The 25,369-nt window shown below is 41.2% G+C and overlaps 1 protein-coding gene across 1 annotated transcript; it reads left to right on the forward strand.

The window, feature by feature from the left end:
* Window positions 1-3,263: 3,263 nt before the first annotated feature.
* Window positions 3,264-24,007, forward strand: kif3a (kinesin family member 3A). The gene is made up of 17 exons (XM_064327642.1): window positions 3,264-3,455; window positions 4,390-4,669; window positions 4,824-4,968; window positions 5,809-5,893; window positions 6,278-6,383; window positions 7,239-7,378; window positions 7,783-7,980; window positions 8,190-8,364; window positions 8,972-9,070; window positions 13,556-13,712; window positions 14,309-14,489; window positions 14,823-14,933; window positions 17,512-17,637; window positions 18,797-18,850; window positions 19,123-19,191; window positions 22,200-22,327; window positions 22,498-24,007. The coding sequence occupies exons 1-17, from the start codon at window positions 3,450-3,452 to the stop codon at window positions 22,544-22,546; spliced, it is 2,109 nt and encodes a 702-aa protein (XP_064183712.1). The 5' UTR covers window positions 3,264-3,449; the 3' UTR covers window positions 22,547-24,007.
* Window positions 24,008-25,369: the final 1,362 nt, after the last annotated feature.

The raw sequence follows: 25,369 nt of genomic DNA on the forward strand, positions 1-25,369 counted from the left end.
GTTTCAGAAGGCAAGCAGTCGCAAACAGGCTCTGTCTCCCCCTTTTCCAGCAAAAAGCAAGTTCAGGCACTGGGAACCACAGTGAAGCTAAGGATGGCAGAATCAAGATTCCACCAACTCAATTATTCATAAAATGCCAGCAGCAAGAAACCAGATTGTGACCAATATGAAGTCAGTCAGCTACCTCTCTGTGTTTTATTAGTCCTCTCCTATTATCGTCACTGGGGCAGCCACCTTAAGACTTCACCTTAAGTTCCCTGCTAACGTATCAACAAGCTACCTGAGAACTGCTGTTGCCATGACGCGCACAATGTTACAGTCTAAAGGTATGCTTTTCTTTGTGGCATGGCATTGGACCACAACGGCCTTTCCCTCTTTGAAGAAGGTTAAGGTAGGACAGAGTGTAGCACAGTGGGTAAGGAACTGGGCTTGTAACCAAAAGGTCGCAGGTTCGATTCCTGGGTAGGACACTGCCGTTGTACCCTTGAGCAAGGTACTTAACCGAAATTTCTTCAGTATATATCCAGCTGTATAAATGGATACAATGTAAAAAATGCTATGTAAAAGTTGTGTAAGCCTGCTAAATGCCTGTAATGTAATGTAATGTAAATGTGTATTTCAGGTCTCACACAAAAGACAACTGCACATACATGCGGACACGCATACAGGTACAAAAATAGAATAGCACTAATTCACTTCAAAATATCTGACTGATATATCATGTAATTAACTCAACTTCAAATTATGGTCACATTATAATGTATGTCTAAGAACAAAGATGAGAGAATAAAACAAATACACCATTGATCACATGGCGCTGGGTGTTTTTCAAATAGAAGTGCTTGTACAGCATCTATAATGGACACATGCAGCTCAAAGCGGAAGAAGTGTTAAAATTGGCAAGCAAAACGTCCCAAACTTTATGGGCCTCTTAAAATTACCTGTGTAGCTTAAGTACTATGATATAGCCACATGTGAAAAAGGATACTTGTTTGCCCCTAAATTTGCCTTAAAGCATTTGAAATATAATTAATAGAAATTTAAGTATTTAATTATTTAATCTTTTTGTATCCAATTTTCACCCCAATTTCAAAAGCTCCATCACAACGACAAGACTGGACGTCCCTTCCCTGAAACCCAATTTAAGAGACTTTAAAACTAGGTCTTTTGAAGCAATTACTTTGAAACGAATTCAGTTGAGACTGTACATGATTTCAGGGTGGGCATAGTGACCACCCCACATTGTTATTAATCACTGTTATGACAAGAGACTGCACATCAGTGCTTTTAATCAAAGTTAGTCTGTTTTTAATATAATTTCTCCATTTTGCTTTCACACATCCTACAGAATAATTTATTCCTGATTGTTGTGAACACTGAATTATCACATAAGAAGAAATGCAAAATGATGGTATACTATGATAAAAATGGATGGGCATTGCATTTATCCATCCATCCATTTTCTAACTGCTTAGTCCAGATGAGGGTCATGGTGGCAACAGGGCAAGCAGACAGAGCAGCCCAGAAGTCCCTCTCCCCAGCAATTTCCTCCAACTCATCCCAGGGGATCCCAAGGTGAACCCATGCCAGCCGGGAGATATAATCTCACCAGCGTGTCCTATGTCTGCCCCTGGGTCTCCTCCCAGATGGCCGCCCAGGAGTTATCCTTATTAGATGCCAAAACCACCGCAACTGACTCCTTTCAATGCGGAGGAGCAGCAGCAATCCTCTGAGGTCTTCCCAGACAGATGAGCTCCTCACCTTGTCATGGAGTGTAAACCCTGCCACCCTACAGAAAAACCCCAATTCGGCCGTTTGTATTTGCGATCTCACTCATTCGGTCAGTTCAGTTGCTTCCCCCTCACTTGAAGGGGACAAGCCATATTTTTCCAGGAGAGAACCATGGCTACAGACTCTGAGGTGCTGATCCTCATCCCAACCGTATTTATAAAAAGGTAAACAAATTCACTTAAAGATACAGGTCACTGCAATGTTAAGGAGGCATCAGACCACATCACAACTCTGGAGCAATGTGATGCCTTTGTCACCACAGAACATTAGTCATGATGAGTTTCCAAACACTGCTGCCACACACAAAGATTAGATTACTTTGCGGTCTTGAAATGGAGATATCCACAGCTGGCAGATCTACAGCTCACAGAAATAAAGACAGTACAGGTAAAAGCATAATGCCACAGGACAGTAGCACAGAAGGCATATGCAAGCCAATGGTATTCTAGATGAAAGTACATAAAAGTGGTATTATCTGTGATTGAGTTACTGAGCTAAATACCCAACAATTATGCATGCATTTTAATTCTAGGGGTCATAGCAGTTTGGGGACTTGCATGCTCATCTGTTCCTTACACATTAGACAAACTGATAGCAAAAGGGAGACCTAATGCAAACTTTATGATTAACTTGGCTCATTTTGCTTGAGTTAAGGTTCAAAACATTTTCTTTGTTACTTTGTTTAACTGGAAGTCTTTTTTGAATTTCTAATATTTTCTCAAATTTGGATTGGAAAAGATAATTTTAAATATAAGCTAGAAACATTGAAGTTGCAAGTGAATTTTTGCTGCCGTCAATCCAAAGAATATATTTCATTCTACAGTACATACCCTCTAACAGTACCCTCAACTGTTGATAAGTACAATTTGTACGGCCTATACACTCTCAGTACCTGGGGTCAAATTAAATCACAGACCCCGGCCTGGAAGCAGCCCCCAAGTACTACTACAGACTGAGATCTTCACCATCTATTTAAAGCAGTAATGGTTGTGGTAAATTGTAGAAATGGCACAATAAATCAGGATGTGTCACATGCGGTCTAACTGATCATATCACATTCTGTTTACTTTGGCAAACAATTATATTCAGATCAATTATAGTCCAACAGTGGCACCTGTTGGCTTCGAAATGAAACGCCTACTTTTAAGAATTTACATTGAACCATTTCAGTAAACCAAATGTCCCTTGCAATATTACTACATTTCAGAACCTATGCATTTATATTTTACAATTACACAATTAAACAGGGCATCCTGCCCGACTGCGGTGAATCTCATGGGCGATGACCGTCGGTGAATTCAAGTAAACAGTACGTGATTGCAGGTCATGATCCGCCCCCTTTCGTTATGCATTGAGTTGACCCTATTCATCGAATTACGTCAGTAGTCTCACCGTTCTATTTGATTGGTGCAGTATATAAACTCTTTCCTTATAATTGGCTACTTTTCGCATCAATCGGGTCCAAGAAGTGAAAGGGGACAAAACTCTGCACATGCTCAGTTTATCAGGGGAGAAAAAATGGTCTTTTAAATGGGGTTGTAGAGCTCTGTTGACTGTGATTTTGTCAAATCACATAACGTACAGTTCAGCCTGTTTTATTTTGGCAGTGGATGTCTGCATATTCCATTGTAACAGCTGATTCTTCTTGATTTCTAAACATGCCGGTAAGAGATTTTCGGCCGATTAGCTACCTTGATGGCTAACTAGCTCGCCAGTTAATGCTTTTGTTTTGACTGTTAGCCTAGCAGCGGTCCCTCCCTTCCTATGCGGTAAACGATGACTGGCTAAATTCTTCTGTAATTGTTATAACGTAAGCTTACGGCATGCATGATGTCGTATTTGGATGTGTAGATTACGGTAGTTACTCTAGTAGTTAATGTTACACAAGCTCCCGTTAGTTGTCTTGTGATGTTATTAATTTTATTAGCAAGTTAGCTTGTTAACTAACCCCACCATATTACAGTGTAGATAATGTGAGCTAGTTGGCTATATTGGTCGTAGCAACCGCGTAGCTATTGTTGCCAATGTTTGGCAGCTATTGTGGTTACTATTTGTACAGATGTGTGCATTGCTTGACATTTCAAATGGCCTACCTGCCTATGTTCTCTGACTAGCTGGTTGTCTTTGTAGTGAGTAGCTTTCCTATATGTTGGCTAGCTAACCAGTAATCTTTCGTACTAGGACTTCAGAATCATTTGTACAGCCAACTAGGTAACATCCAACGTTATCCATCTAATTGGTTTAGCACTGATTTCCAACGTTGGTCACTTTTTTTCAGATTTTGCCTGGAATGAATGAACGCGTCTCGTACGCTGCTAGCTTGGTAGCTACCTCTGGGTGCAGCCGTACTAGCTACCTACCGTTAGCTGGTGCGCACTGCTGTGCATACGTATTATAGTAACGTTAGACTTTTGTAATATATACATAGCAACGTTAGAAGCTTGTTGAATTGATTAGAAATACAATGCAGCTGATTAATATAAAAAGGCGTCGCCAAGTTATTGAATATTTATGTAGCTTAGCAACTGTTTATTATGTGTATTGATGAATACGTATCCTCTTAATTACAAGGTAGCTAACTGATATTTTTATTAACAGAGTAACAAGCTGGAAAAACCCGAAAGGGAGGTCAGTGACAACGTTAAAGTGGTGGTGCGATGTCGGCCTCTCAATCAGAAGGAAAAAATGATGGGTCACAAGCTGTCGGTGTCAGTGGATGAGATACGAGGGACAATAACAGTCAATAAATTAGAAACTCCCAACGAACCTCCAAAAACATTCACATTTGACACAGTGTTTGGACCCGAGAGCAAACAGCTGGATGTTTATAATCTAACTGCCCGACCTATTATTGACTCTGTTTTGGAAGGATATAATGGTGAGTAGCTCTTGTCAAATATTTATGCCACATCTAGTCTTTTAGGCTGAAATGTTATTGACCTCACCTACAGTATATGTTTCTGTTGGTGCTAAAATGTCACTTCTGAACATGCTATCTGTTTGTTACAGTGAAAGGTCATTGTATGTTTCAGGAACAATATTTGCCTATGGCCAGACAGGGACGGGTAAGACATTCACCATGGAAGGTGTCCGAGCAGTACCGGAGCTGCGAGGAATCATTCCAAATTCATTTGCTCATGTATTTGGCCACATTGCCAAAGCAGAGGGTGACACCAGGTGAGATCACAAACAAAAAGAATATATTCTGTTGATGACTTGTACCCAGATCTACATTATCACATAAAAAACACTTCTCTACTCTATATAAATGACGCTATTTGTACACTGCAAGGCAGATGACTAGCAAGATTTCATTTATATTTTGGCTCCGGGCCTCATTTTAGAGATTCAGGAAAGTAACCACAACATACTGTATGAAATGGATTGGTAGCTTTGAGGTATTATGGACTGGCATCTTAATGAAATTTGTGAATAATCTTGGTTCACTTTATCCTTTTGGAGTACCCAAAAGATGGTGTGAATTATCCTGGCTAAATTTACAGCTGACAGCTTACCCACCTGCAGATATATACATAGTTATTCATGTCCCATGTAGGCAATGAAAATGCGCTCGTATAGCTTCAAGCTGCAGTTAGTGTTGTGATGGTAGGGGGTGATAGCCTAGTCAGTTCTGGTCTGACCAAATTATTATCCATGGGATCTTGTGAGTTCGGGAATTTATTGTTTTTAAGGCACAATCACGTTTGAACCATTTATAAGAGGAATGAGTGCAGTGTTTTTTTATTGTCTTAGATTTTTCAATATATTAGGGAAAAATCCATAGAGTGTCAAGTTTCGACAGTTGGTTGGGAAACACTTTTGGATCCATGAATAATTTTGAGAGTCATCTCCTCTGGAAATAAGCAATGTTTGAATGTTTTGTCAGATGCATGCTACTTATTTGTTATTTCTACATTGAGAATGACTGTTAAAGCAGGTATTGCATTGTTAACATGCTCATGGGCAACACACTGCCATAGGAAGACTTTCAGAGTTAATCCAAATCTTTCTTCCCAGGTTCTTGGTGCGGGTGTCTTACTTGGAGATTTACAATGAAGAAGTGAGGGACTTGCTCGGCAAGGACCAGATGCAGAGGCTAGAGGTGAGATGAGAGTACTGTCAGATGCAATGCAGTGGCCATCTCAGTCTTCAGACTTGAAGTGATTGCAAATGTCTGCTTGGAATTGAAGAGGGCAGTCCACGGGAACAGACCGAAAAGATACTGTGTGGAGAAATTTTGAAGGCACCCCCCCCCCCCCCAATGTGATTTCTAGGGAAACACTCAAAATCGCTCTCATCTCATTAAATAGAAGAATACTTCATAGTTGGATTTGTGTGAAGGGAGCTTGCACGAAATACTGATTGGGTGTCAATGAATTTGAATAATATAATGATGATGACATACAATTTCATCTAGAAATGTTTCCATTGTGGTATTGTAATGCACATCTCCATGCTTCTTTTCTGTGTATATTTGTTTTAACAGGTTAAAGAAAGACCGGATGTGGGAGTCTACATAAAGGACCTGTCTGGATATGTGGTGAACAACGCTGATGACATGGACAGGATTATGACACTTGGACACAAGAATCGTGAGTTTGCAGGCAATCTCAAACACTTGAAATGTACAGGCAGAATGATATTCTTCACCTTATAACGTTAAAAAGCGTTTTTAAAGCACTTCATTTATAGTGTCTACTTATATAATGACCTTGAAATAAGGGTGGCATGGGGTTGCATTTTTAAATCTCGGTTGTTTGTGTTTCAAGCACTAATTATTTTAATGCATTTTCCTATTTTTTCACCCTAATTTGGAGTGCCCAGTCATTCACCAACTACTCTTGATTGATGCAACTGGCCCTGTCAATTCGTGGGAGCACAGAGAAACGCATGCTCTCCTCTGAAACTTGTGAAGTCAGACCGTTGCTTCTTTCCGTACCACAGCCCACAAGCTGAGCTTGCACAGACATGAGCTTGCGTGCAGATGAGTACGTGGAAGAAGCGTTATGTGCAGCTTGAGTATGCAGCCTGTGCAGGCCCGATTAACCTGCAGGGGTCGCAGCTGAGCAGTGAGACATGGCCATTCGGGGCTGACTGAATCTATCCTTCCCTCGGTGACGCCTAGGCCATTTCTGCACCCTGCAGGGTCGCTGGCCACTGTTGGCACAGACACTGACACAGTCCATATTTGATATCATACATTGGCCACCCTGCAGCCCCCAAAAAGTTAAATTGAAAGAATTTTTTAAATTATTGTCAGATGTGACCTTGCACTTTTACTCTTCCCTCAGAATATCAATCGCTGCTTTATTTTGTATACGTTTCCAAAGAAATTAGGAAATGTATAAAAAGTCTGACTTCAGTTGGTGGCAATTGTCCTTCTTAATACACACAAAAAGTGGGAGTAAATATAAAACTGAGTGACTGAGCCGGTCCTTCTTCCCCAGGTTCGGTCGGAGCGACTAACATGAACGAACACAGCTCACGATCTCACGCCATCTTCACCATCACAATTGAGTGCAGTGAGAAGGGAATCGATGGGAACCAGCATGTTCGGATGGGCAAACTACACCTGGTAGACCTAGCGGTAAGACCCTCAAGCTATTAATGTCATATTCTCTGCTGTTCATCATAGACCTGGTGGAGTGACCGTCCATCTGGAAACCTTAATGATGTATTCTCACCTCCCCACTGCCGATTTGGCGGTGTGACCATACAGCTGCTAATGCCATTTTATCAGCTGTTTGCCATAGACATGGCAGTGAGACCTTTTGGTCTCTTATATTAGCAGGTCTTCATTATGGATGCAGTGGTGAGAACCTGCATCTACTAGTAATAGATCATCAGCTTTTCACTAGAAATTGGTTAAGATACTGTTATGTTGAGTACTTTCTCCTCACCATCTGCTGTCATCCATGCAAAACCATTATTTAAAAGTATCCTGGGAATCCTGATCTACTGGAGAATTTAGTTATTTTGTCTTTGTCCCAGGGTTCCGAGAGGCAGGGAAAAACGGGAGCAACAGGACAGCGTCTGAAAGAGGCCACGAAAATAAACCTCTCTCTCTCCACCCTGGGGAATGTCATTTCTGCTCTGGTGGATGGCAGAAGCACCCATGTGCCCTATAGAAACTCCAAACTCACCCGCCTCCTGCAGGACTCACTGGGAGGAAATTCTAAAACGATGATGGTAAGGACACCGTCTGGGCCTTACGCTTTGTGTTACCATTGCTTTTAAGCCTTTCATTTATCAGGACATCATGCTAGCACCGCAGTTAGCGTTCCGTCATTGCTCTTGTATAATAAGGTGAACAAGATCACCCATTCGTACATTCTTGCAGTTCCCTCTCATTTGGACATGTGAAGCAAAATTTTCACTGTATATTTATTTCCTGTTAGTGTGCAAACATTGGGCCTGCTGACTACAATTATGACGAGACCATCAGCACCCTGCGCTACGCCAATCGAGCCAAGAACATCAAGAACAAAGCTAGGATCAATGAGGACCCGAAGGATGCCCTCCTCCGGCAGTTTCAGAAGGAGATTGAGGAGCTCAAGAAGAAACTGGAGGAAGGTATGCTTATTTTTTATAAAGGACATTCAGAATTGGCAGGCGGTGAACATTGGACAGCTGAGTGGAATAGCAGTAGCCTCAGCCAGATGGCAGTGTTGAGCTGAGTCAGGATGTATAGTGCCGCTCAACGAATATCAATGAAGGAGGAAGCGCGTCACCTTTAAAAATGTCATTTTTATTCATTTATTTAAGAAAAATGATAAAATCCCATTAAGATGTAGAATCTCTTTCATCAGAGAGGCCTGGCTAAGAGGACAGCACAATAAATGTGCACAGATTGTGATATAACAGACATAATTGATGCATAATAAAATGAGAGTACTAATAGTTAAAAACGAATTACGCACTTCCAGCACTGCTTTCTGAATTCTTGATTTCAGTTCTTTATATGAAGCGCTTAAGCGGAGTGCTTTTTTAAAGGTTATTTAAGGAACACGGATCCAGAAAGTTGAAAGCCTTCATGTCAGTTCTTAGTCCCGATACCTGAAATTTATTCAAGGACTGAGAGTGTAGAATCTAAAAACTATGACGTGTGATGTTTCAGGGAAAGTCTAAGTTTGTGTGTATTCTCGCAGGGAAAAGCCTGAGCTCTTTTCTAACGTTACAGGGGAGGAGATCTCTGGTTCGGATGGGAGCGGATCGGAGGACATGGAGGACGGCGACGTGGACGGAGGCGAGGGAGGGGATAAGCGCCGGAGACGCAGAGGTACGCATCCCCGTTGGCAGGGAGAGGGAGCATGGTACAGCTTTCAGTCCCGTGGTTGACGGTGGAACTCTACCTGCATGGCACATTTCACTCTGAGAGACATGGTTTAACGGTCACCTGCACAGTACCCAAAACATATCTAAAAGGCTGGCTACAGAAGTGTGGTTACAGGACTTATGGTGTGTCTGGGCGTGTGCACGTATGTGTGCACATGTCTGAATATGCGCATATGGGAGCGTGTCCATGCTTTTGAGAGTGCGTGCATCCGGGCGTCCAATCAAATGGGTTTCCTTCTGTTACTGTTCAGTGTCAAATTCTGTTTATAGAGTCTGACTTGGATATAGCAGTGTTTGCAGTAAAATGGCTGCAGAGCAATGAAATGAGGCCTGTATTTGAATTTTCCTGCAAGACACCCTCTGCAAGGGTTTGTCTTCACTTCTAATCAGCGTTGCGGTAAATATTCACACAAGCAGATGTTCACGCGATAATGTCTACGTGTGTTCATCAGCATGCTATTTTAAATCTTCTGCATCCTTTTTTATGAAGAAATCAAACACTAGATGACTTCTTGGTAGTTTTCAGTTATTACAGACTTTTGGAAATGTCAAATGACAAGGACCTCAAGATCAGTCATTAGTTTTTAAACTGCTGAATATTCCCGAGTTACTTAAAAGGGCTCTTGTTCTCTTGCCTGTCTATACGAAATATATGAAATAAGTCACAAGTTAAAACAAGTTTAAGTTTTAAATGAGTTGAAGTATTTCATTCTGCTTAATGGGAGTGCAAGGGAGCATTGGCCTTCTATTTTAAATTACCATTTTATTTTTATACAGGACCGCATGCTATTATTATTGTTGTCACTGTTTTACATATTGTTATTGTACAGGAGTTACATTGGTCATGGTAACGCAGGGTTTTTTTTTACGTGGAAAAAAGTGCCAGAATGTAGGGAAAAATAGACTGCATTTTATTAACGTGAATATTCCGAGGCCTTTTAAAAAAAATTACAACGGGCGATGACCCAGACTGGAACCACAACAAAGTAATTACTCTCGTTTCTGAAAGCCAGTCATCTGCTGGTGTCTGACATTTGAGTTTGTTTATTGGTCATACATTTTTCACAGCCATTGGTAGCGCTGCAAGATTTATTTGCGCATAATTTGAAGTAAAAGTCGAAAATGTGATGTCACACTCCACAACATGAGCAAATTAAAAAAAAAAAAAAAAAAAAAAAATTGCTCCTAGGGTTTAAAAAAATATATGAGCATGTGTGGCAAAAATGCATTTTGATCAGAAAGCCAAAACAATATTTGTAGTTTATTTCCCGCTAATCTCCCTGTTTCATCCCACTTCTGTTGCAAGTGTCATAATAAAATGATGAATACCATACATTTATTGTAAGTTGGTATATTATGACGAAATAGTTATTTTTATCACAATGCGAGTGAGTTAGTGTGAAATGCAAATTTTGAAATGTCTCGTGTTCCAAAGACGAGACAATCCACGGTCTTGTGCGATCACTGGTGTTATGTTTACCTGGGCTCTTTTATGACTTAATTCTGTGTGGAAGGAAAGAGCTGACAGTGAAACTGCTGTCAGGCTTTGTCGGACTGAAACTTGGATAAATTTGACAATTGGCTGTGAATAATGATGGTTTTGCTTTGAGAAACTTGTAATCACTCAGGCCCAGCAGAGCTGTAACATGTTTACAAATAGTGTAAGCTTTCCTTTCATATACCTCAACGTACCTGGTTCTTTTTGGAAATAGTCTGGAAAAAGTAGAAAAATCCTCACTGATTATGAAAACCCTTGGTTTAAGGAGCAGAGTAACATCACAAAAATGACACTCAGGTGGGCATCTGAAAGATTCGCATTTGCCACTTGACAACATGAGTTAACATTCTAATTGCTCAGCTGTGCTACTGTGTCTGTCTATACATAACCTAGTGAAGAGAGAGGCAGAGAGTTCTCCAGGTGCATGTGCACCTATGTTTTTGCTCTCTACCTGTCATGTCCTGTGCTGTGATTGGCCAGCCATGTTGGGGCGTGTCTCTCTCTTTTGCAGGCAGTCGCAGCAGCAGTAGTTCAGACTCCGCCTGTTCTGTCATTCAGAACTGTCCGGAGAAATCCCAGCCTAGTGAGTGGGAGCAGCTTCAGAATAACAAACCCTGTCCTCCTTCCTGCCCCTTGTGTGAAGAATCACTGTCAGTCCATGTAACTCACAACCTTTATGCATACTTCAGAGTATGTACATGTAAAATGCCTGCATATTTGTGAGAGAGTATGTACTGTGTACTTCATCATACAGTACAGGGTGCAGAAAAGCCACAGTGCGCTAAACATTTCAGTAGTCATGAGTTCTCCACCAAAGCATGTACTCTGCTAGCTTTTCTTTTGCTCACTTGCTGGGTTGCTCAGGTATTGTGTTGGTGGAGCACACTTTACAGTTGGCGAAAGCAGTATAATAACAGTAGATTAGAACAGTCATTATTACATGAGACGGGGACTACTCTGTCAAATGAAACTCTCCTTCCCTCGGAAATACTACTGCCGGTGTGTGTCCAATGTGCCTTTGTTGGACATTTTTGTGATAATTTGATTGATGTGAAACTTTCTCTGTACCAGCACACCTTGAAAGGCAGTATGGGCTGTTCTTCTTCATGAATTTGGAATGCACCAATTCTTGGTTTAGGAAAAGTAGGAATGCTAGGGACATAGATACATTTCCATACATCTATGCATCATAGCACCTAAACTAAACAAATGTTTTAGCCAGGGCTTGAGGGAGAGCTCTTGCCATTTCCGGTATTTTTCTTGTGAAATTGAGTTTTTATTTCCTCAGGTTTTCAGATGTGTAGTATTACTCTGTTAGTTGTAATACAGTAGAATGCATATTGTCATGCAGAAAAAAAGACACGACCTTGGGCTGCGTAAGTACGCATTTGAATTTTCCATGCCAATAGACTAAACCCATCACTCACATTTGGTGGGCTTAGCCTATAATAGATGTAAAAATGGTTAAAAAAAAATACAAAAAACACTAAAACTGCCACAAACACACTGACATAAACATGGGTCAGATTCCACTAACAAATCCAAACACTGGCTATTTTACATGTACAAGAATTATGAATGACACTTTTGCATTGTGATTTCACATGCAGGGGTTGTGACTTACAGATGAGTTGCTTTTTACTGTACCTTTTTGGTTCTGAACACATGGGGCTTTGGCGATGATATAACCCTTTGGTCATTTCTTTATCAGAGTGGAGGGAGCATCTCCAAATTATTTTGCTCCCTTTTAACAGTGTCTAGCAAGAGCTCACAATGACCTCATCAAACTGCATGCCTCTTTTTTCCCCCCATGATTCTCCCTGTGACGCATGTTGCTGGAACTGCTCACTGTGCAACAGCTGTGTTTAGCATAACCGCGCTTTGTCTGACCCACCATGAGGCTGACGGGTAGAAAACATCATTTAAAAAGCTTAAACCAAAAACATGGATAACTTTTGTTGCTGCTGGCAAACTTATGGATGGCTTATTTTCCACTAAGCCTACAATATCCATGCGAGTGCTTAACACGCGACTGTTCACCTTCTTTTCACCATCTTGTCCACTAACGGTTCACTGTCTGACGTTCTGTTACATGTGATGTCTTGTGTCTCCTGCTTCTGCTGAGCTGAAGTCTTTCGGTGTCTGTGTTCTGTGTTCTGTCGGTCATTATCTCTGGGGGAAAGTAGACCGTTGTGGGTTATCCGGTGAAAGAAATAATGTGTATTTCTTCTTCTCTTCCCCCTTCCTGATGCACAATGCGCTGCCTCTCTGACTTGCTATTCTCTTCTTAATGCAAGACCAAACAGGTTGGTTCGGAATGATCCCCCTACCCAGCAGTGCTATTTATTAAGAGCCGATTTTCAACCACAGCTGTACAGCCAAGAAAGACAGAATAATGGCTGCATTTAGGGAGTCTATACATTTCTCATCATTTGAATGTTGTCCATAATCTTCATTATGTACATTCATAGATTTATTTTTGAACCATGTCCTCTAAACCATACATTAAATCATGTGTATTTTTATCTATTACTATCAAAATCTGAAAGAGAAAATGAATAATATGGAGACCGTTCAGTTGAGAACTGTTGTGAAGCTGTTCTTTAGGAGATTATTATTTTATTATTGTTGGTTCTGTTAATCTTTCCTTTTTCTTACTTAGGAAGGTGAATTTACATTTACTGTGATGAAACGTTGGTGAATGTACTTTTAATGTACTTTTTATTTCTTCTCTCAAAACATTCTTAATGGCCACTATTGAAAATGAATTATGTCTTCGCTGAAGTTTCTTGCTGAGGTGATATTAGTTGTTTTATGGGATTGTCACACAGTCTTTAGTTTATGATTCTCAGAATGTCAGTTTCTTTCTGGGTAATGCTGCATATTGCAAATGAGTGTCATGATGTATACGTGGAACTGTCTGACTTTCAGGAAAGAAGAAGGTCTCACCTGATAAGATGGTTGAGATGCAGGCAAAGATTGAGGAGGAGAGAAAAGCTTTGGAGGCCAAACTAGACATGGAGGAAGAAGAGAGGAACAAGGCACGTGCTGAACTGGAGAAAAGAGAGAAGGACCTGCTCAAAGCACAGTGAGTCTCTCCCCAAATGCTCTGTATGCTATCAGTGGATGTACAGTGCCCTCCATAATGTTTTTTTGGCTCTGCACTCAGATTTGCAATCAAACAATTCAGATGGGTTTGAAGTGCTGATGTTTTTCTGCTTTTGTTAAAGGGTATTTGTTTATACATTTTGCCCCCTTTTCAGGGCACTATTACATTTTGGACAAATTGTGTAGGAGCCATCTTTGGTATTTGTATAGTTTGCCAGTTCGAGGCTACATTGTTAGATTTGGTTACATTTAGCTCCCGCCACCCATTTTCCACTTCCTGCCTGCTTGTGACCTTATTACGCCGGATGAACACACCCAACCTACCGCCTAGTGCTACCTGCTGCCCTCTAATGGCAAACTATACAAATACCAAAAATGGCTCCTTAACAATTTGTCCATAATGTAATGGTGCCCTGAAAAGGGGGCAGTGTGGTCTGTGTGTAATGAGGTGGTTCATTCTTTTCTTCTTTAGCGTTTGAGTTCAGATGACGGTGCAGCCCCACACTGTTTTGAGGTATTGTGGTATTTATGGAATTGACCTGGACCTTACTGTGGCCGCCGTGCATGCTTCCTCAGACAGGAGCATCACCTGTTGCTGGAGAAGCTGTCGGCCCTGGAGAAGAAGGTGATTGTGGGGGGAGTGGACCTGCTGGCCAAGGCTGAGGAACAGGAGAAACTGCTGGAGGAGTCCAACAATGAGCTGGAGGAGCGGAGAAAGCGTGCGGAGCAGCTGCGGAGGGAGCTGGAGGAGAAGGAGGTCCGGCAGAGTATGCTTCTTAAGCACAGGAGAGACAAAAAATTTTAAAAAAATTATGTGCTAAATATATGTAAGAATAGCATCTACCCCAAATGATTTTATTATTAGAAAGCATATGTTATTAGAAGTAGAGTGCATTCAAATGTTTTGAACAAGTAAATTTGGCCAAAATGGTTAAAAATGTCACTGTTGCTGACTAAACATTTCAAAGATTTGAACAGGAATGATTGTATCCTATGGATTTTCATCACTACATCTGAATTATTCCAATATGCTTACAAGCAGGTTGCACTGTATTCATAATCTTAACCCTCCACCCCACCCACAAAACAGCAAGAGCGTCTCGACATCGAGGAGAAGTACACTAGTTTACAAGAGGAAGCCCAAGGAAAGACCAAGAAGCTGAAGAAAGTTTGGACCATGCTAATGGCAGCCAAATCAGAGGTACAACAAAAAACCACTCAAATTCATAAACAAATGTGATTATTATGAACATGAGTTGTTGTTATTATTATTATTATTATTATTACATGAGATGATGGATGAACACGAAAATGAGATTATAAATGGATTTCTGATCATAAACCAGCATCAATATTATAAATGGCCCAGAGATTTTAAACAAACAGGAACATTTTAAATATCATGAATGGACTAAATGGACTGCATTTATATAGCGCTTTTATCCAAAGCGCTTTACAATTGATGCCTCTCATTCGCCAGAGCAGTTAGAGGTTAGGGGTTAGGTGTCTTGCTCAAGGACACTTCGACATGCCCAGGGCGGGGTTTGAACCGGCAACCCTCCGACTGCCAGACAATCGGTCTTACCTCCTGAGCTATATCGCCCCATGAGATCATGAGATGATGGACAAAATGGTGAACTTGAGAATGAGATTATAAATGAATAAACAATGACATTATAAACAAAGTAGATTACATTATGATTGGTAACAAACATGACACCTAAAACATGATCTGAATTCAAGCAACTTTTGTCCTTTTATATTCTGTCCTTGTTTGGTCAGTTTTTGTGCTGTTCTGTGATGATTTTGTGCAGAGAAGAAGTGATAAATGCTTTTAATTATGACTCAAAGTTATGGGGCATATGTATATGGAATTCATTGTCAATGAAAATGGGAAATAGTAGCTTTGCGCTGACCACATCTGCCTTAGAAGTGCATTTTGATCATGCATATCTGTTTTTTTAAACATCACATTTTCCCAAGGGAGCTGTAAGCCGAGGGGCATTTCCAAAGCATTTTTATATCATTCGCACTTTTAACATTCTCACTTTTGTGAATGTGGGTGAAGATCATAACAGTCCAGTTTCAGTTATGAGTACAAGGGTAATTTCCAAAAGGGAGGTTCATTAAATGTGCATAATGTGTAGGCGGACAAAGGTCACACCCGTTGATCCTGAAGTTTAGTGGTAGCATTACTGTGTAGCGGCTATAAAATCTGTTGTGCTGTTCATGTATCTTTGGATTGAAGGATTGAAATCCCTTTTCAAATTTCATACATTAATTAGCATGGTCTTCATCTGTGTCTCTTTCTCTCTCACTCTCTCTCTTTCTGTCTCTCTCTCTCTCTCTCACACACACACACACACACACAATCTAATGACAAAACACCACATTAAAACAAGTGTGCTTGTGTGTCTTTAAAAAAAGCATCTTTTTCTTAGTGTCCCCTTTAGCATTAACTTTAAATATGAAAAAGTACAGTTACAGTGAGTTTGACAAGTTGAGCATTTTGGGATGGCATTGTTTTAAGACCTTATATTTAATTAAAAGGTTAGTTAAAATTAAGTCATTTACGATTTATGCATCTTTCATTCGCACTCTAATGAAACACTTTGAAGTATGGGGGGTTTGCACTGCCATTGGGTTTAATGGGAGGTTTGCACTGCCGGTGGGTGTAATGGGAGGTGCACTACCAGTGGGTGTAATGGGGGTCACCAGTGGGTGTAATGGGGTTACACTGCGGGGTGTAATGGGAGGTGCACTACCAGTGGGTGTAATGGGGGGTTACACTGCCGGTGGGTGTAATGGGAGGTGCACTACCAGTGGGTGTAATGGGGGGTTACACTGCCGGTGGGTGTAATGGGGGTTTTGCACTGCTGGTGGGTTTAATGAGAGGTTTGCACTGCCGGTGGGTGTAATGGGGGGTTTACACTGCTGGTGGGTGTAATGGGAGGTTTGCACTGCCATTGGGTTTAAAGGGGGTTTACACTGCTGGTGGGTGTAATGGGAGGTGCACTACCAGTGGGTGTAATGGGGGTTTTGCACTGCTGGTGGGTGTAATGAGAGGTTTGCACTGCCGGTGGGTGTAATGGGGGGTTTACACTGCTGGTGGGTGTAATGGGAGGTTTGCACTGCCATTGGGTTTAAAGGGGGTTTACACTGCTGGTGGGTGTAATGGGAGGTTTGCACTGCCGGTGGGTGTAATGGGGGTTTACACTGCCGAGTGTAATGGGGGGTTTACACTGCCGGTGGGTGTAATGGGGGGTTTGCACTGCCGGTGGGTGTAATGGGGGGTTTGCACTGCCAGTAGGTGTAATGGGAGGTTTGCACTGCTGATGAGTGTAATGGGGGGTTTACACTGCCAGTAGGTGTAATGGGGGGTTTGCACTGCTGATGAGTGTAATGGGGGGTTTACACTGCTGATGAGTGTAATGGGGGGTTTACACTGCCGGTGGGTGTAATGGGGGGTTTACACTGCTGGTGGGTGTAATGGGAGGTGCACTACCAGTGGGTGTAATGGGAGGTTTGCACTGCTGATGAGTGTAATGGGGGGTTTACACTGCCAGTAGGTGTAATGGGGGGTTTGCACTGCTGATGGGTGTAATGGGGGGTTTACACTGCCAGTAGGTGTAATGGGGGGTTTGCACTGTCGGTGGGTGTAATGGGAGGTTTGCACTACCAGTGGGTATAATGGGGGGTTTGCACTGCCGGTGGGTGTAATGGTAGGTTTGCACTGCTTGTGGGTGTTGCGGTGAGCTTACACTATTTTCCCTGTGCAGATGGCAGACCTGCAGCAGGAACATCATCGTGAAATTGAGGGGCTGCTGGAGAACATTCGGCAGCTGAGCCGCGAGCTGCGCCTGCAGATGCTCATCATTGACAACTTCATCCCCCATGAGTACCAGGTGATCATGCGGAGACCTCTCAAAAATAGCAGGGACACTTATTCTTTTTTTTGTTCATCTTTTTCAATGACGTTCTTTACTGTATTCCAGCGTGTGGTATGGATGCTGTCCGTTCATCTCATTCTATCACAACTTCCACAGAGAGCAAGAATAGTTGCTTGATACCGGAACCGCTAAAAGTGGAAGGATAACTTTATATTTATTACATGTAGTCATACATTCCCAAATTACTTCTTAAAGCTGAGAAAGTATGTAAAAATGGTTTTATGGGTAGATTTATTTTTTCTTGCTCTTTAAGGCTGTGTTTACACCAGACGCGCTTTTTCGGCTTGAACTGCTCCACTGGAATTTTTTAGCCGATTAAATCAGGGGATGATTAGGTGGCAAGTTTTTGTGAGAGCCAGGTCTGGGATTTTTAGCCAGGATACCGGCGAACCCCCTACTCTTTGCGAATAGTGTCATGGGATCTTTAATGACCACAGTGAGTCAGGACCTCGGTTTAACGTCTCATCCGTCACTGCACTGGGGCATTGGGGTTTATTTGACCAGAGGGAAGATTGCCCCCTGCTGGCCCACCAACACCACTTCCAGCAGCAACTCCATATTCCCTGGTGGTCTCCCATCCAAGTACTAACCAAGCCCACACCTGCTTAGCTTCAGCCAGTCGGCAGGAGCAGAGTGCGTGGTGGTATGGCTGCTGGCTGTAATGTTGTTAACGGCATCAGTGACCTAATTTTACCAGAAATTAAATGCGGGGGGGGGAATTTTTTTTTTTGAAATCTTATGAGAAAAGGCAACGCCCAATCATCTTTGTTTGCAAAGGAACCTAACGGCAAAATCAAGGCCTGCCTCTTTTTTCTTGGAAAGCATCTAGATAAGATAATATTCAGCACACTGAAAAACAGCAAGGTGCCTGGAGCGGATGAACTTGAGGCCCCTGGCGTGCACAAGCAGCGTAGAAAATGCTTCAAACTCATTGAAAATAATGAGAAAGAAGGCGTCCCTAGCTGTTGAAGCGTGTCCAGTTTGAACGCAGCCCTTTATGACTCTTTTACATCAACAGTCGTGTGTCCAATAATGAGTAACATAGTAAAATAATCAGTATTGAAACAGGTAGACTTGATTCCGGGGGTATTTGTTTTTTGTGTTTTCTGTGTAGGACATGATTGAGAACTATGTGCACTGGAATGAAGACATAGGGGAATGGCAACTGGTAAGTGGACCATTACAGATGGACCTAATTGTGTTGTCATTGTAAAGAATATGTATATAATTATGCTGTTTTAGACTACAGTATGTGGTCACAGTTCTTGCTTGTGGCATTTATGTGGTTGTTTGAATATCAAAGTTTCACAGTTTTTAAGATTGCTTATGATTTTGCATGTCAAATGCACAATAAAACCAACTCTAGCGTCAAAATATTTGTGGAAAAATGGGGAGCTGGACAGCATGGTCACAGGTTAAAACGACACTATTTCTTTACAGAAATGTGTGGCGTATACTGGCAACAACATGAGGAAACAGACCCCAGTGCCTGACAAGAAAGAAAAAGATGTAAGTTGTACTCATCTGAGTAGCATGAACAAAACCATTCAAACTTTGGGTTCCCCCAGAAAAATCAGTTTATGGGGGGGGAGGGGTGCCTCAGAGGGTAAGGCCTGTAATATACCCTAGGTAAGTACACGTAGCATCAAGCTACTCAGTCTATTTCGTGTGTTGTCACCTGAAATTCTTAACGCAACTCAAGTGCAAGCTGCAGTATCGAACGCCACGTTGAGTGGCGCTATAGCAGGCATTAACAGAATGAAGCCGTCTTCTTCGATTTGTGCTTTTTTCTGCTGAGTCTTTTCAGAACTGTCCTGGATCGACCCTTGAGGACTCTGTTTATTACCTCCATAGGGACATAACGCACGTTGAGTATGTACAGCTGGGACGTGCGTTTTCAGTGTATCAGCCCAGCATTGTCATTTTCATTTGCATACTCGTGTAGGGTATGTTTCGGGCCTAAGCAGCGGTGACAAATTTAGTTTTGACTCTGTACTCCAGCACATTAGATTTTAAATAAAACAATGAATATGTTAAAGTTATAGTGCAGACTGTCAGCTTTACTTATTGGTATTACCTATAGGGTGATCCATGTAGGAATTACAGCCCTTTTTATACATAGTCTTCCCCATTTTAGTGGCGCAAAAACAATTGGACAATTGGCTGCTCAGCTGTTTCTTGGCCAACTGTCTTTGCATTATTAGTTCACAGGAAAGCAAAGCACAGGTCTTGAGTTGATTCTAGTTGGTTCTTCTTTGGAGTCATTGCTGTTGTCCCTCAACATGAGGACCAAATAAGTGTCAATGCCAGTACAATAGGCTGTCAAGAGGCTGTATTCAGAATAAATTTATTGGAGACAAAGCCAAAACACTGGATGTGTCAAACTATTACATTGTTAGAAAGCAAGAACGCACTGGAGCTCCGCAATAGCAAATGACCTGGAAGACCACTGTAGTGGATGAATTGGTTGTGGAACATTTTAAATAGACAAATCCACTTTTTAGTCCCCATATTCATTGTTTTATTTCAAATCCTCTGGAGTACAGAGCCGAAAAAACAAAAATTGTGTTACTGTCACAGGGGATGTCTTGTAGGGGATGAACAGCAGCTCAGTCGTGTTGAGGTTGAGCTTCATGTAGAGTAACTGTGATTTGTATCACAGCTTAATCACAGGTGATGTTACTGATTGCTTCTGTGTGACAATGAGTAGGTTTCATTTTAACAACACATGGCAAAATGGCAAATGGCAAAACACCAAACATTACTATAAAATGTAGGCTATAGTAGGTGTACCGGGGAGACATAACTGTTCAAATATAAAAATGTCATTTTAAGGATTTATTTTATCACAATGTAGGCCTATAATTATAATTTAATCTGACCGTAAGATGAATTTTTCCACCCCTTGCCTTCTGACACCCCCGGCCAGCCCATGTAGAGTGGAGGAGCGCTGCAATCAGTGTGTAAAATTAACACCCGCCACCCGCCAAATTTGGGTGATTTAGCGGAGTGGCTGGTGAATTTGTGAGGCTCACACGCCACAGTGGCAGATGCCCAAACTTTGTCTGTACTGTGTTATCGCGTTATTTACATGGCAGTAACCTGGCAACCCATCTCGCGTCTCGGCCCCGAGACGATATTTCAATGAGAAGTGGCGACATGATCAGGTGTTCGAGCCGTCTAGCAAAAAGTATTGCTCCCACTGGCGTATTTAGCCTTTCATGGTGACTGGTGGGCGTGAAACTTTCCTATAAACTAATCATTGATCTCAAACTGTTTTAATTCATTTTCAGTGATTAACAAGCATGCAAACATCTGACTAATCAAATGGAAAGGGACACAACTTATTTGTGTTGTGTTAGGGAGATTAAATGATATATGCGATTTAGAAAAATCTGTTCTAATCGCTAAGCAGTGGTGGAATCTTCCCCTGATTTTCCTTAAGTATCAATACAATTAATCCACAAAATAGGCTACTCAATACTATCATATATAGCCAGCTCTCCACAAATAGGCAGTTTTAGCGAGTAGTCTAGGCCGTATAGCCTACATTTATTTTAATTTGCAGTATGAAATTGTGCACATTTTTAATCAACATTATTTGCGGATACATGCACTTCTTTCTCTGCACTCGTATTCATGGCAAATATTTGCAATGCGTAGATTGTAAACAACCTTGAAGTGCAGGTTTTGTTTTTGCTGGTTATTCTGTAAGCTAACATGGTAGATAACAGACTGGTGTATCTTGTTTAAGTGTAGACTACTTGGTGATTAAAACGGATTTTTAACGGATAGATTGAATTTATGATTTAATCCGCCTAACACGGTATGAAGACGCCGTGTGTTAGGCTACTTGTCATTTCAGTGGTCCGATCGTTGGCATGCTTGATAATAAAGGAAAATTAATGAAAACAGATTGAGATCAATGATTAGTTTAAAGGAAAGTTTTGCGCCCCACCAATTTTCAGCTCAGTCGCCGCTGCTTTAATATTGATTTTTAAAAAGTGGCTGGTAAAAAAGGTGAGTGGCTGGTAGAAGTTGAGAATCTACCAGACACAGTGGCTAGTGCATAAAGTTAATTTTACACCCTGGCTGCAACACTGCACAAAAGCAAAAGTATGATAAAAAATTTAAATGAGGCAGGCAGATGTGAATGATAGCCAATTTCCGATTGCTTGCATGCACACGTTTGTCGTGTTGATGGCTCCAAATTGCGATTTCTACATTAAAATGTTGCAAAAAGAGCAGGAGAAATCTATCTTTCAGATCTCGGCTTGCACGTTGCGATTTTCGTAAAACGAGCCACTGTTGTCTTGTATGCCTTCTCCGCCTGGATGGATATTTCTGTATGTTAAGGAGAAAATTTTTCACATTTGAAACATTTTTTTCATTAATAATTTTTGCAGGATGTTCAACAATGCTTGGTCTGTCTTGGTGAGAAGTGGCTGCCATTGTCTAAAGATGACAGTGAATATATTTCTCTCCCTCCCTGCCTCTGTCATTCTCTTCTCTCTCAGCCATTTGAGGTGGACCTTTCCCATGTGTACTTGGCATATACAGAGGAGAGCATGAGGCAGTCACTCATGAAGCTGGAGAGGCCTAGGACCTCCAAGAGTGGTAAATCCAGGCCAAAAACAGGCAGAAGGTAAACCATGATTCATACTTCAGACATGGTCTCCAGTGATTGTTAATTTTACAAATCATAAATAAATATAATAATAGACAACTTGGTTAAGGTAAAAAAAAATCATTGTAATTACAATTCATGGAAAAAAGCTGTTCAATGCACAGATATGATTTCTGACTTTTACCCAGGAAAAGGTCTTCAAAACCTGAGGCTGTGATCGAGTCCCTTCTGCAATAACACTTTCATGGAGAAAGATCACTACTGCAACCTCAACATGTTACTGAAAAAACCAAGTCTATGAAAGGACTCCTATCAAAAATGAAAAAGAAAAAATTGTTTCATGGCATGCAGAAAGGAATTACATGTATGACTTGGCATTCTGAACTCAGCAAGACACCGGGGTTTCATCCTATAGCCAACAATACGAGCCAGCCAGACTACTAGTGTTTTCCATCCGTAGTGCTTTGATCACTGAATGACACCAAGAATCAAGCAGGGGAAAATTCTTGAATGTAGTGATTGTGCAGTTTGTGCATTGTGATAACGTATTTGTTCCCAACTAGAATGAAGATTGAGGAATGAAGGAATTCCTGAGGATCCAGTTTGGTTTACTGTAGTTTCCATGCTTTGGGCTGGATCATTGATTGTTACGGGTGCCAGGATTGAGGCTTACTGGGCACAGATTGCATTTTTCAAATATGCATGTATGTATGTATACTTTGCGTGGAATGATGAAACGATTTCTCATTTTTGATTGGAAATTACCTTTAAAACCTGCTAAATTCCCACAGTATATAATACTATTCATATGCCAGTGTCCCTGTTAAAGGGTTTCCCTGTTTACTGTGTAAAATAAAACAAATGGAAACACAGGACAAAAGCTGAAGTCTTAACACTGTTTCAGGGTATAATTTAAATAGACCCACACTTTAGCCGGGGTGACTCAGCTTCTTTATGTAAAAATGTCACGTGTGTGTGTGTGTATAAATAACATGAGCAACACAGTCTATTACTCTGCATAATACTACTCTTCCACTCTAAATAGTTCATAATTTTGAGAGCACCATGACTTTCTTCAATGAATTGAAGCTGGGTTTACTCTTCATTTCTTATGTACCATGTCTGTTGCTGAAATTTATGAAAAATCCTGTATAAAATGCAAGAATTACATGTTTTTGCTCAGTACATTTAGATTGAATAGAGCTCTAAAGAAGCACTTTAATGGCCAGCCTACATTGTCTTCTGCAGATGCTCAAACCACTCTGATGGACTGGAAATGATCTCAGTCTTAGTAAACAGAAGACCAAGGGTAGGGCTTTGTCCTTGTAGTAGTTTGGTCTTATACTCTAGAAGGCTTGGAGTATAAAACTCTTCAGCACTGTAAAAGTCATACACATTCAGCCAATGGCAGTGTGATAGTTTAAAAGTTGGATTTGAAATGGAAGCAAATAGTGCTTAATACTTAATTTAATGGTATTGTAATTTGCATGCTATACAGTTACTTATGTGAGGCCATTTGTCCCAGATGAAACACTAATGTACTTTTTTGTGTTTAAATGTCGTCTCTTTGATGTTCTGTAGTCTTAACATTTTGACCAACTATAATATAAAAAGGTAAATCTTCCTACATTGTATGTCAAATGTTTACATGTACTGGTCCCCCACCCAATTAATGTAGGTAATAAATTATTACACACCTTTGTTTGTCAAGAAGTGCTTGCTTTGTCGATCAGACTGATTTCATCCTACCATATCTCGTATTCTGTGTAACATTAAGAGGACAGATGAACACCATCTGAAAGCTTCCTATCACTAAATGACACGAGGTAAATTGTCGCTCCAGAAATCTTGGGCTCATTCCAATTGTTTATTTTATCAATACTTACTTCCTTTCCTTGCGTCCTTTCCTAGTAAGGAAGGCTAAACTGGTCAAAAATACATTAAATTAACGACTGGGTCTCATTCCAGTTGCTTATTTTCTTTGTTCTTATCTCCACACTCCTTGCCTGACCTGGAAATCGATCGAGGTCCACCATCTCTAAACAATGAGTGCATGTTAAATGGATGACCTGCGTGACAATGGTGGTACTTGGAAATTAGTTTATATTTAACATACAGTGCCTTCGAAAAGTATTCATACCCCTTCACTTTTTCCACATTTTATGTTACAGCCTTATTCTAAAATTTATTAAATTCATTTTTATTCTCATCAATCAACACACAATACACACATAATGACAAATTGAAAACAGGTTTTTAGATATCTTTGCAAATTTATTAAAAATAAAAAACTTTATCACATTAACGTAAGTATTCAGACCCTTTGCTATGACACTCAAAATTGAGCTCAGGTGCATCCTGTTTCCATTGATCATACTTGAGGTGTTTCTACAACTTGATTGGAGTCCACCTGTGGTAAATTCAATTGATCGGATATGATTTGGAAAGCCACACACCTGTGTGTATAAGTTCCCGTTGACAGTGCATGTCGGAGCAAAAGCCAAGCCACGAAGTCAAAGGATTTGTCCGTAGTCCTCAGAGACAGAATTGTGTTGAGGTACAGATCTGGGGATGGGTACAAAAAATTTTCTGCAGCATTGAAGGTCCCGAAGAACACAGTGGCCTCCATCATTCTTAAATGGAAGAAGTTTTGAACCACCAGGACTCTTCCTAGAGCTGGCCGCCCAGCCGAACTGAACAAGGGGGGGGGGAGGGCCTTAGTCATGGAGGTGACCAAGAACCTGATGGCTGCTCTGACAGAGCTCCAGAGTTCCTCTGTGGAGATGGGTGAACCTTCCAGAGGGACAACCATCTCTGCAGCACTCCACCAATCAGGCCTTTATAGTCGACTGGCCAGACAGAAGCCATTCCTCAGTAAAAGGCACATGACAGCCCAAAAGGAACCTAAAGGACTCTCAGACCATGAGAAACAAGATTCTGTGGCCTGATGAAATCAAGATTGAACTCTTTGGGCACAATGCCAAGTGTAGTGTCTGGAGGAAACCAGGTACTGCTCATCACCTGGCCAGTACCATCCCTACGGTGAAGCATGGTGGTGGC

This window comes from Anguilla rostrata, chromosome 3 (genome assembly GCF_018555375.3).
Source record: "Anguilla rostrata isolate EN2019 chromosome 3, ASM1855537v3, whole genome shotgun sequence".
NCBI classification, from domain to species: Eukaryota; Metazoa; Chordata; class Actinopteri; order Anguilliformes; family Anguillidae; genus Anguilla; species Anguilla rostrata.

What these genes read in the sequence shown, in the direction of transcription:
- kif3a (XM_064327642.1), top strand. An exon ending in GACACTTGGACACAAGAATC is followed by an intron (nt 6,384 to 7,238) that starts GTGAGTTTGCAG and finishes CTTCTTCCCCAG; the next exon opens with GTTCGGTCGGAGCGACTAAC. An exon ending in CTGACAAGAAAGAAAAAGAT is followed by an intron (nt 19,192 to 22,199) that starts GTAAGTTGTACT and finishes CTTCTCTCTCAG; the next exon opens with CCATTTGAGGTGGACCTTTC.